Raw genomic sequence first — 13,991 nt, 5'->3', positions numbered from 1 at the left:
CTTAGAGACCCGCCATTGGACGGTACCTAACTCACGTTAATTTACTTACAGACTGTTTACTTATTACTCTGTGTATAGAGTAGATTGTAAACATGCAATGTAACAATAAAAAAAATATTATTCCATTATTATTGATCATTCTTCTTTTTTCAATTAAAGAATTCTGCCACATTAAGTTTATTTTGGCTGACAATCACCCTATCAACGTCAGTGAATCGACTATATTTAATGAACATATACTGTCATCGAAAACCAGGGACGATGTGTCAAAAACAATCAAAAATAGAGAAAAATCAAGAAAAAAAAAATGAAGATTTAATTTAGTGTCAAATATATTTTTGAAAACATTCATATAAATTACAGTGACAAATATGCCCCAAAGTAAATCTAAACCACCAAAGAAAAAATCTAAATCAATCAGAAAAAGAGAATATTATACCCTTCCTGCTAAAGCTCATACCAGTAACAAAGTACCAGCATCTGTAGATAAAGATGAAAAGAGATCTGGAGTATTTAGTCAGATGGCAGCTACCGCTGGTGGCGTTGCCGTTGGAACGACTGTAGGGCATTTTGTAGGAAATATTTTAACTAGCATTATAGGTAAGAAGGGTAAATAATAATTATATTACAAAACAGTAGGTGTGTAATAAGCTTATAGTCTTAAAAACATTTTATTGACACGAAAAAAAATTATTGATAAATTCTTTTCTATCTTTAGCAGTAAGTGTGCAAAATAGATATCTTTTAGGAAAGCTTTGTGTAGGTTAAATATATTCAAAATGATTTCTCATTATTTGTGTTTAAATTGGTAAATAGCAGCATACTAGGTTCATATGAAGATAGTTTGCTATCATAAGGCATGCACAGATTTATACAAACTTAAATGCTAAGACCAAAAAGATATTTTTTCATTTTACAAAGGTGAAATCTATTCCAATGACCATGAACGAAAACAACATATTAATTTTAGTTTTCTATCCTTTGCGCTAAACTAAATGTACAAAATATAATATGTATATCTTTTAGGAAAGCTTTCTGTTTCTTTGTACGCTGCAAATTAGGTGGAAAAATGTGTAAAGACTTATTCACGTTTGGACACATATATAATGCTTATGACGAATTCCATAAAAATATCTACTTTTTAATGCCAAAAATATTGATATTAAAATTTGAGAGCACACTCTTGGGACTAATTCTTTTTTAATCTTTAATACTTAAAACTGAAGGAAAAAATAGTGCCACTACCCTAAAGGAGGGTAATTATATCATTTACCAAAAATTTCAAAAATTGAATGAGCGAAATAATAGTGATCTTGGAGTATAAAAATGTCGCAACTTAACCCTTCACTGCATGATTTTTTATTTTTCGTTACAAAAAAGTTTGAAGACTGGATTTTCGTTATTTTTACTCCTTTATTTTTAATAATTTTTATCTTTTTTTTTGGCTTTAGGATTAGTTCATGCAGCCAGAAACGGAGTAAGTATTAACTCTAGCTTTTTGTTATCTCAGCCTGACAGACCTATTTGTTATGTTAATACAAACATATGTTTTAACAATTTTTTTTGGAAAGATTCATCGGGGGACCTTTTTTCTCTATTGTAATGAAAAGAAAAATTCACTTTATGTTAAGATAGACACATGGTACAATGAACAGAAGGTATTATACATAATGCTTCAAAGTCGGTTCGCTTCGCGCATGACGTAGTAAAGATCCCTTCAACAACATTTGAATCTAGTTGTATAGGAAAGACTTTTAATTTTAAGTTTTTAATATAATTTAGCTAATTTAATTAAAGTAATTATAAAGGGATAATAAAGTTGTGTTATTATAATATTTAATCATAAAAAATATTTTATAATTAATTTAATTTTATTGATTTTTGGGTACAGTTATTTTGTTAACATATATATCCATTATCAAACATTTTTTAATTATTTTTTTATTTCACATACAGGTTGATCAACTTATACTCCAGAGCTTGATATTTCAGTTGTTTAAAAAGATACAAAGTGGTATCTACATTAAAATGGGTCGAGTACAGCTAGAAATTTTAAAATTATTTTCAAATATACAAGGTATTTTCGCTTCCTTATTTGTTAATGATCGCTTTGTACTTTAGGTACACAAAATCTCTACGTATATAATGAATGAAACACAAAATCGAAATAAAAAATGATAAAGCCAACTTTATTTAGAGCGGATGAGCTAGCTGGCCATCGAATATAAGCGCAGCGAGGTCACACAACATTACACAATGTTATAAATGCCATCTTTTATAATTTTTATACATAAAATTATCTTGGCGTTGTTTAGTAATAATATTAATATGTAAGCACTATGAGCCTAGTGGGCCCTAGGCACTTAGCTTCCTTTTGACAGTTGCTTTTCTTTCCCTTTCGATACGTTACGTCTTCTCATATCTTCTTTAACTTCGTTGCTTCATCTTGACCTCGGTCTTGCTCTTCGCCTTTTGCCTGCCAATGCTCTAGATAGTACCATTATGGAAATTCTAGGTGGAATTATTCTCTGCACATGGCTGAACCATCCAAGTTTTTGTGCATTAATTACCATTAATATTTTGGGTTCTTAATAGAGCTCCGTTAACATTTCATTTGTTCCTCTTATCCACTCTCCATTTAAGTTTTTTTTTTATCAAAGATTTTGCGCAGTATCTTCCGCTCCCAAACTATTAACAACTCTTGATGTTTTTTGTTGTGATCCATGTTTTAGAAGCATACGTCACTATTGGCCTTATTACGGTCTTGTATGTTATTAGTTTTGTCCCTTAATATATTTATGCTTCTTAACAATCCAATGAGATCATATGTAGCGTGGTTGCAAAAATATAAAAGTATGTGGAAACCAACGAATAAACGTAAAAAATCCATATGATCTGATGCCGTACATAAAAGCACTAAAACTAAGTGATCTACAAGTATTACAAAAAAAAAAGCTACTACACAATATAATTAACTACACAACAGGTACTTTTTAAGACACTATAATTTTTTAACTGAATACAAAACGCGGTAAGTTACTACTATGTAAAAAACAGTCATTAAATTATCATTACAAATAATGGGTCCGACGAATCTTTGCTACGTCACACGCCTGGCTCAGCTGTCAAATATCATGCGCAATAGCATACCTTGTGTTCATTGTACCATAGATGGATATACGCGTTAGTTTTCGATAAATCTAAATCGAAAGACCGGGCACAACTGTGAATTTTTATCCTAATAATATCATAACAAGGTCTATTGACAATAAAATTAATTAGAAAAATTAGAAAAAAGAATTTTAGAAAAACATTAGACGCGATTACAGCAGATTCTCAAAATATTGTCCGTTTACTTCAATACAATAGGCTGTGGCGATTTTTAAAACTTTTTAATACATTTTACATTATCCCTGACTGCTCATTTTTTTTAAAACTCACCCTGCAAAATGAGAATGAAGAGAAAAACAAAAGTATTACTTTAAACGTACAAATAAGACCTCCGTTTCTTAAGAAGGTTTCTAGGAGCTTTTAAACATATTCTACAGTGATTTTAAGTCGCGACATTTTTCCACTCCAAAATCACTATTATTTCGCACATTCAATTTTTAAAATTTCGCAAAAAAGGTACAATTACCCTCGTTTCGGATGGCGGCACATCTTTTTCTTCAGTTTTGAGTACTAAAGAATAAAAAAATTGGTCTCAAGGGTGTGCTCTCAAATTTTAAAATCATTGTTTTTGGCATTAAAAAATTTGATATTATTTGTGGAATTCGTCATATACAGGGTGGTCCTTAAGTAATTGTACAAAAAGAAACAGTAGATTTTACACTTTAAAACATTATGATTTAAGCCAAATTACTTTAATAAAATGTTGATATTAAGAAAGATACAGGGTGTTAAAGTGCAAATTAAAAATTTTATTTTTCGCTATACCTTTCATGTTTGTAAACATTTATACATAAAAATTTACAGCTGGGTACTTTTAAATATGAGAAATTATAATTTGATGCACACTTTGATGTAGCTGATAGAGGGCGCCACATATGCCACATATGTGGCATACATTTGCACTTAACTTCTTTGCTCTTTGAGTTACCAGTATTTGTGATAAAAAATATTAAAGATACATTATTTTAACAAAAAAAATATATACTTGTTAATAACTTCAAAACTCAACAGTTTTCGACATAATCGCATTTTATAAATCAGCTGCATAATTCTGATTTAAGGCAATTACTCCAGGCAACGAAGGAAAAATAGACAAAAACGTTAATAAATCTAAATTTTGGTATAAAATACCTTTAACTAAAGTTAATAGTTAACGAAATAGTAAATATAATAAATATATCAGCAGGATAATTAATAATAGGATTTGACAAAACACAGAATAATAGGATTTTACATCAAACATTTTATGTTTTATGTTAAGTTAAAGTTATAATCAAAATATTTTGTTTACAAACCAAATTAAGACATAGTTAAACTAAATAACAAAACTGTTTGTTAAAGTAATAATTGTTCGATATGTCCACCATTTTCATTAATTCATTTGTGAATATATTCCATAAAAATATTCTCATATTAAATAGCATCATTGGTTCTAAAGAAACTGCTGCAGTATTTATTTCTTCCTATAGTTGGTTGCGAATCTTTATGGGATTCTTTTAGACACGTTGTTTTAATACGCCCCATACACCAAAATCAAGCGGATTAAATTCTGGGCTACGTGGTGGCTATACTGTATAATGGATGAATATGTTCTTTTGGATACATATCCAAATCTTATGGTATATTATGGAACTACATCTTATTTGTCGCAGAGGTTAAATAATGTATTAAACTGTGATGTATCTCATTCATTGGTTACTTATATACACAAGGAATGACCTATCGATGACATTACTTATTTATATGATTACGTTACAGCTTACGAGTAACTATAATTACATATCGAACCAATGGACTATTATGATTAACTAAGGAACTAATATTATGCTGAACTAAATTACCTGTGTGTTTACTATATTTATAAAAACATCGGTTATTAGGCCAACGATGATGTTTTTGTGAAAATGCTGAGTCTTTAAGGTCAGATTTGTAGCAAAAGTATTATGAAACAAGACACATATGTGTCCTTCAATACCTGTGTTTTAGTTTCTAATTGTCCTAATAAAAATGGGTAAACAATTTACGTAATGAATAATAGGTATTCTTTTGGGATTTTTTATAAATTAAATAATTATATCAATATCTCACCACATTGCCAAGGAATATGACTGCCACGACCAATCCAACGTTCAGAAAAGGTATATTTAACTATGTTCTCACTGCCTTCTCTCTAGAATGTGGTGGTGTACCATCTTAGATAAACCATATATTTTGGGTTTTCAGCATTTTACAATAGGGAAAAAGTAATACAACGCCAGTAGGTATAGAAATTTAAGAAGCGATAGAAAAGGGAAATTGTATACATGATTACGGCCAACGTCTGAACACGGACACGGCACCTAAAGAAGAAAATGTTGTAATGTTACATTATCATCTTTGAGTTGTTTTAATAAGAATAAACTATGAATTATGCCTATCTACAGGTATTCAGTGCTTTACCGCACAAATATCACAACTAAGAATTATTATGCAGCTGACTTATAAAATGCGATTATCTCGAAAACGATTAACTTTTGAGGTTACTAACAAGTATACCTTTTCTTTGTAAAAATAATGTATGTTTAATATTTTTTAACACAAATAGAGCTAACTTGAAGAGCAAAAACGTTATCTAGCGCAAATCTATGCCACGTATACATTACATTATACACAGTTACATTAATGTATGTATAAAATTATAATTTATCCTACTTAAGAGCGTCCAATTATAAATTTTTGTCCAAAAATATTTACAAACGTAAAAGTTATAGCGAAAAATAAAATTTTAAACTTCCACTTTAACACCCTGTATCTTTCTTAATATCAACATTTTATTAAAGCAAGTTGGCTTAAATCCTAATATTTTAAAGTGCAGAATCTACGGTTTCTGTTTGTACAATTACTTAAGGACCACCTGTATATATGCATGCCTGATGATTCTAAACGAGCTTTAAATAGTCATTACTTAAATAAATATAAGGTTGAATGCTCGAATAAATGAACTTTGATCAGATTAAAGGCATATATCGAGCACAGCTTAATTAAATCTTGCCCAAGTACTTTCGATCCCTAGATCATCTTCAGGGGCATCTGAAATAAGCCAAGAAACGTTTTTTTATAACCAAAGAAATTGATTAACTTCGATAAAAACTCGAAGTTTATGGTTGAAAAAAGGTTTTTATGTGATTAACGTTTATAGACTTACTTCGTCAATTGTGGCCTATCCGGCAAGAACAAGATGTCATAGACATATAAATGTACATTACACTACAATACAAATGGACAAACAAACACTTTAAAATAATTTAAGGAAGGCTACATTACTTGAAGAAGCCGGAGACAGAATGGCTCCTGATCTAACGGAAATGTTGGGGTGACATGTGACAAATGACAACTTGGATGAGCAGTCACAATCATAGATATGTGATCTGCACCTTTTACAATTCTATGAAACTAAGTATTGACCAAAAGTCCAACTGACACTACTATAGGAGGTCACTGATGAAATATAAAATTATATAGAATATTTTTTAAGTAGATTGAATAATCCAGATCTCACACTCAAACATGTCTGTAATAATTAAGGTGTTAGTTTGAGAGCAACTGAAATAGACGAAAAGTAAGAATGCAAGAAGCGGACTAAACAATATGTTAGACAGTGGGTGGTTGACTACAATAAAATGGTCTACCAAGCACTATCTGTAATGTAGAAAGGAGGAGATCTGACTATGTAATTAAAATACTAATAATTGAAAATCAAAATGGAAAGCAAAGTATATAAATGGGGTGTAATCCAAGTAGTTCAGTTGAACCCACAGTCAATGGTATAACTATAAAATTACTATGGATGTGCTCAGTGCAGGAAGTCTAAACAGTCGAGCTGGGTCCCCTACGAGGTGAAGCAACTTGAACTACTTGGATTACACCCCATTTATATACTTTGCTTTCCATTTTGATTTTCAATTATTAGTATTTTAATTACATCTTACTTACTCTAACACCTTAATTATTACAGACATGTTTGAGTGTGAGATCTGGATTATTCAATCTACTTAAAAAATATTCTATATAATTTTATATTTCATCAGTGACCTCCTATAGTAGTGTCAGTTGGACTTTTGGTCAATACTTAGTTTCATAGAATTGTAAAAGGTGCAGATCACATATCTATGATTGTGACTGCTCATCCAAGTTGTCATTTGTCACATGTCACCCCAACATTTCCGTTAGATCAGGAGCCATTCTGTCTCCGGCTTCTTCAAGTAATGTAGCCTTCCTTAAATTATTTTAAAGTGTTTGTTTGTCCATTTGTATTGTAGTGTAATGTACATTTATATGTCTATGACATCTTGTTCTTGCCGGATAGGCCACAATTGACGAAGTAAGTCTATAAACGTTAATCACATAAAAACCTTTTTTCAACCATAAACTTCGAGTTTTTATCGAAGTTAATCAATTTCTTTGGTTATAAAAAAACGTTTCTTGGCTTATTTCAGATGCCCCTGAAGATGATCTAGGGATCGAAAGTACTTGGGCAAGATTTAATTAAGCTGTGCTCGATATATGCCTTTTATCTGATCAAAGTTCATTACTTAAATATGCAACAGTAATATTTTAGTTTATCCGTACTGCATATTTACTTCTATTCGCACATTTTTTAGGTATGGCTAGTAATAAAACAACTGATTCTAACAAGGATATTCAACGTTATGAAGAACCGAGAAGGACTTGTTCGAAAGAAATTCAACAATTCATAAATTGTGCCGCTACAGAGAAAGATATTACGTTATGCCAAGGATTTAACGAAGCTATTCAACATTGCAAACAAAAGCATAACCTTAGTTAAGCTTTACAAAGAATTAAATCAAAAATATTAAAAGCAATATAATTTATTAAAACTTCCTTCTTTATATATAAAAAGGAAGTAGTAAATACATAATAGATTTCGCAATATATTAATTCCTTTATTATCCAATATAATTGAAAGGATCAAAAGCTAATTTATTGACCATCAACATCTAAAAAGAACGTACCAATTAATGTCAATCAATCATCGCTTGAAGTTCGAACTTAATCTGTCGTAAACGATTAACACAACACAGCAAACCACTAAGGATAAATTTATACCCAAAAATTCTACCTCAATATCTTTAAATATATTTACATTAAAATTGAAGATTATGCAATATATTGTATTGTTTTTTTAATCGATATGCAGGGTAATAGCAACAACAAATTGAAATAGCTTTAAAGGACATACCAATGACAAACAATTACTTTCTGCAAGAAAATCCTCACCATTAAATTAATATGCTCTTTCGATTATTTCTACATGTCTCCCTTTGTAGATTTCGAAGAGATCCTTTGTCATTTTACAACTTTCCATACTGCGATATAAAACATCTTTTGTGTATAATACACATTAATATTTTGGTCCTTTTAAATTCAAGTAATTTATTCAAGTCTTTTAAATATCCCTAATTTCCGTTTAGAAACTATAGGGGAATAACCCTCCTTAATACAGCATACAAAATATTTTCGAGTATTTTATATGGTCGCCTGAGTGAATATTCAGAGGAGCTTCTTGGCGAATATCAAAGTGGTTTTAGGCCTGGTCGATCAACAACAGACAAGATCTTTGTGCTAAGGCAAATACTGGAAAAAACCAATGAATTTAATATCGACACATACCATCTTTTCGTAGATTTTAAATCGGCCTATGATAGTGTCCTGAGAAATAAATTGTATGAAGCCATGGATGAATTCCACATCCCCGATAAACTGATAAGATTGGTTAGGGCTACAATGCGTAAAGTTGTTTGCAAAGTCCAAATACAGGGCGAACAATCACAGGCATTTGAAACGCATGTTGGGCTGCGACAGGGAGATGCGCTGGCGTGTCTCCTTTTCAACATAGCTTTGGAAAAGGCGGTCAGGGATGCCCAAATAGACAGCAGAGGAAACATTTTTAATTAATCATCCCAAATTTTGGCATATGCAGATGATGTTGATCTAGTTGCACGCACAACACGCAAGCTAGAAGAAATGTATACCACCTTGTCAAACGCCGCAAAAAATATGGGCCTGCAAGTAAATGAAAATAAAACTAAGATAATGGCATCAACACCCAACAATAGAGCCAGAAACATCGGCCACCAATTCACGGTTGATAATTCTACCTTTGAAGTGGTGGACAAATTCACATACTTAGGCTCCTTGATCACCAAGGAGAACGTCATGACGGAAGAAATCAAGCGAAGAATAATCCTAGCAAACAAATGCTATTTTGGACTGAGTAGACATATGAGAAGCAGAAACTTAAGCCAAAAAACAAAAATAACCATATACAAAACCCTTATACAACCAGTGTTGACATATGGGTCGGAGACATGGACCATTTCCAAGGCAGATGAAAATCTCCTGCTTATATTTGAACGAAGGATCCTGAGAAGAATATTTGGTGGCATCTGTGAAAATGGTGTTTGGAGAAGGAGGTACAACTACGAGATATATCACAGATATAAACATATATTTGGTGGTAAAGACGTAGTATCCTTTATAAAAATAGGAAGACTAAGATGGGCAGGACATCTGGCAAGATCACAGCAGAACAACCCTCCTAGAAGAATCCTTATGTCACAACCTGTGGGAAGTAGAAATAGGGGTAGACCAAAACTCAGATGGAGGGACGGTGTAGATGAGGATGGTAGACAAATAGGCGCAGCAAACTGGCAACAGTTGGCAATGGATAGAACTGACTGGCGTAATAGACTTGGGAAGGTCGAGGCTCTTTTATAGGGCTGTAGCACCAATGATGATTATGAATTTCCGTTTTACATACAGCGTACAGATATGCTATTTGAGTGCGCATTGTCCGCTGAGAACACCTATGATTACTGTGAACTTTTGTGAAATAATGTTGACCTCGGGTTTCTACATATTTATTCACTACTTTTAACACTGGGTAAGTTACTGGATTACATTATTGATTTAACGATTCTAGTTACTTATGCTTACATCTTGAATTACTGTTGAACGACGCTAGGCATAACCTTTTATTCCGACATGCATCTACGGTTCACTTAAGAAAAACACTATCTTTTTTGCTGTTTATATAAAGAAAAGACGGTAAAATCAAGGTAAAAGGTTGCATCTAATTTCAATTCGAACTCCACCATTGTTGTACACATTGTGTTTCGACTTATTTAAATCCTCATTAGGAACACTTATGAAAGTTCAAACTGAAATTAAATGCAGTCTAGTATTTAGCCGGTATAATTAAAATAACAGCCTGGTACGCTAGTAGCAGCATTAAAAAAGGTTATTGCTAGCGTCGTTCAATAGCCTCTACTAAGAGGCTTTGAATTTGCGGTTCACCTAATTTGCCATCAAAGAGAGGTCTCCCGACTTCTTATTACTTCGTATAGATGCGGCTGTTAGTGTACCAGTCTGTTAAAATTATGGAAACGGTCTAATATATCGAAAAATACACTGCTAAATAAATAAACCAAAAACGTTAGTTTATTATTTTTCAAAAATCTATCTTAAAATCTTCAAAATTTGAAATCTTAAATAAAAACCTTTAGTTTTATAGCAGATTCGTGAAAAAATTTGTAAAAAACTGTTTCCGGTATCTTAAAAATTAGTTTGCAGACTTCTGATCTGTATTAGTTTTTCTGCGATTACAGCGCCATCTATTATGATTCGAAGAAAACAGAATTCAGATTCATAAATTCAGATAAAACTTGTTTACTTTAAAGCAGAAAGATTGAGACTTAATTTCAATGCAGAGCCAGTGCCATCCACTTCTTCACTGTGTGCAAGTACTTGGAGAGGATACGAGAAACGATCGTGCTCGTGTAGCTATGAAATCTTGCAACTTTGTTAGCATATTTCATAAGTAGTTATTAAAGAAAATGGGATTTCGCAAATGCTGCGTTATAAATTGTAAAAATAAAACAAAAAATATTAAATTCAAGTTCTATCGATTTCCAACTTCTAAGCACAAATTAATGCAAAGAGAAAAGTGAATTTATATTACAATAAAATAGAAGTAAGTAACACAACCCAAATTCTGCATTCTTACGTCTGATTTCGTAATAAGTTTCAAGTGAACATTAAATTAAAGTTCACTTTAAAGTGTAAATTTCAGTGATCATCATATTGGTTAAAGTTTGTTTACAATTTTTTTTTTAATTGTGAAAAAATGCTAAATATTTCTTCAAGGTCGGATTACGCCACTCAAAAGTTGACAGAAAAAATTAATTATTTAATTCAATATGATGTATGTTTCTTTGAAAGGTTTGTATTGATAAAAGATACAGTTATGCAATTTAGTACTCATTTTATTGGAGATAAAAAAGGAGAAAGTTCTAATTATGTACCAACAATATTTTCATCAAAGTTGGAGCATAAATTGATTCAAAATGCATCTCTAAATAGACATAACTGTTTCAAAAAGCTTTCTCTACAAAAAAGATCACCATTAATTATAGATAATAAGCCCATCAGTTCTGTCAATAAACTGCATTTAAAGAATTTGGAGTCAGAAATGGCAGAAAATTAGTGTGATATGATACAAGATGAGTCAGTAGCTGGTACGGGTGGCAGTAAAAGTGACCAAGCATGTCAAGTTAATATTTTTGTTCGTTGTGATAGTGTAAAAACAATTCTGTGTAATAGATTTATTTTTGGACCTAATTCTTATGAAGCAGAAACTCGAATTAAAATTAATGTACCACAAAGTGAATTAAAAATAAATAGCAACAAAAATTTCATTAAAAATGTGGTACACCACCAAAAGTTCTTGTGGATACAGCAGTTGGATCTGATTTTCCCTACAATCGATTTAATGATGATGAAATTCGTTTCGAAGGGACTGTTACAATGACAACAGATCTTGCTGGTGTATGTTTTGATACTTTTAACTATTTATTAAATAAAATAAGTATTAAAAAAATTAGGCTATTTCGAACAACATTATCCAGGATATTTTATTAATCTTAAGATAATCTAGCTGAAGTAACCGCAACATTAGTGTTTTGGCCAGATAAATTAAGTGTCTGAGCAACAATGCCAGATTGTTTCAAACCAAAATATAGCAATACTCGTATCATTATTGACTGTACTGAATTAAAAATTGATGTGCCTTCTGCAGTAGATGATTGTGAGTATTGTTACTTTCATTATAAAAAAACGGGTGTGGCAGTCCAGTGGGACTGCCGGTGGAAGTTACACTTCTATACACGCATTCGCCGTTACAAATTTATTTGGGAGTCAATCTGCACAATCATTACATATGTAATGCTATAGCTAAGACATAGCAGAAAGAGAAACATAATTAATAACAACTTACTAACAATTAATAAACAACTTTTGACCTGTAATAGGAGTATAGTAAATGAAGGATTGAATCAATATTTTGATGAAAATGAATATTTTTATTTTCATATATGTATGAAAGGAGTTGAATGCAAAAAAATTTTTACACATACTCTGCAGTAAAATTCATTGTTTATTTTGTTATTAATATAATAATACAATACAAATTAAAATGCAATATTCATAAGTGTTTAAAAATGCCAATAATATACATAACTTTACTGGATACTGGGATACTGACTACTATACTACCGAGGACATGACACGAACGTACTTCAAAATTGACAGTTCTGGATCATACAGTGATTTATTGAGATTATTATTTTGAAATACAAAAGACTAATATAATTATGAACATTTAATAAATAATACAAAACATATCACATAAATAATAATATTAATAAATATTTTATTATATATTATTATATGTATATATATCTTTATATAATATATATAATATTAAATTATATATACAAAAGGAACATTTTTATATTCGAGAGAGGAAGAGAGAGAAAATATATCTTCTGTCTCTCTCTTACTCATTATCTTACATATGTAATGATTTCACAGATTCACTCCCATACAAATTTCCAACGTGGAGCGCGCGTATAGAAGTATAACTTCAAAAAGGTTTACTCTCAAAGTATTGATTGGTGTTACTCCCCGCGGCTTCATTTTTACAAGTTAATTATTATTTACTATGGAATCCTGATTTAGCTGTCATCATGGCATGCGGTTGTCTTTTTAAAGACAAATCACGTATTATGACTTTTTCTGACGGATGAAGTTAAAGTTGATATCATGTAATCGGATGAACTATTTTACAATAAAGTCGTCCCAGGAACGTAACTTAGCAATATTGGCAATATCATTTTAAAGTCGTCTACTTTAAAATGTAGAATATATGTCTGAATTGACAATATGAATGAGTCAGATAAATTTAAATTATTAGAAGAATTTTTCACCAATTAAAAAAAAAACAAAATTTGTTTAATTTATTAATGTTTGTATTGTAAAAACGATTTCCGAACTGGAAATTGAAACGTCAATAAACTTATTTTAAACTGTAATCGTGACTTATTCCCATTAAAATAATAATAATAATTACTTTAAGATGCCACAAGAACATAGCTTCAGATTCATATTAAATTAGTTATTGATATATATTATTATATTATAATTATTGTATTAAATGAACAAGTTTAAGTCACTTTATTTGCAGCTAATATAAGACTAAAGTATTAATAGTGCCAACACCTTAGCTGATTTATGCCACTAGTCGCTACTGTCGCTCTTGGGAACTTGCTCGTAGAGCATACGTATTTCGACCTTCTTAGGTTTCCTCAGAGCGACATGTGCTAACTTCTGCATATTTCTTACCAAATTTTATTTAACCCGTCATTGTTCGCGTGGTGAGCGCAGCGCTCAGTTGGAATTATTTTAAGGCTACAAAAATATTC

At 31.0% G+C, this 13,991-nt stretch overlaps 2 protein-coding genes across 3 annotated transcripts in view; one reads left to right on the top strand and one right to left on the bottom strand.

The window, feature by feature from the left end:
- Positions 1-13,991, bottom strand: part of ChLD3 (Chitin and LDLR binding deacetylase 3) — a 63,726-nt gene that overhangs the window by 9,521 nt on the left and 40,214 nt on the right. The gene's annotated exons all lie outside the window — the stretch shown is intronic.
- LOC140436217 (coiled-coil-helix-coiled-coil-helix domain-containing protein 2-like) lies at positions 275-8,329 on the top strand. Of its 2 annotated transcripts, XM_072524914.1 has the most exons (3): positions 275-600; positions 1,452-1,477; positions 7,812-8,329. In XM_072524914.1, the coding sequence occupies exons 1-3, from the start codon at positions 372-374 to the stop codon at positions 7,905-7,907; spliced, it is 351 nt and encodes a 116-aa protein (XP_072381015.1). In that variant the 5' UTR covers positions 275-371; the 3' UTR covers positions 7,908-8,329. The 2 variants fall into 2 exon arrangements, with proteins under 2 accessions (XP_072381015.1, XP_072381014.1); XM_072524913.1 differs by lacking the exon at positions 1,452-1,477 and having other exon boundaries at positions 283-600.

The sequence above is a fragment of the Diabrotica undecimpunctata genome, chromosome 3, assembly GCF_040954645.1.
Source record: "Diabrotica undecimpunctata isolate CICGRU chromosome 3, icDiaUnde3, whole genome shotgun sequence".
NCBI lineage: Eukaryota > Metazoa > Arthropoda > Insecta > Coleoptera > Chrysomelidae > Diabrotica > Diabrotica undecimpunctata.
Note: the sequence above shows the minus strand (reverse complement) of the source record. Positions and strands in the feature narration are given on the sequence as shown.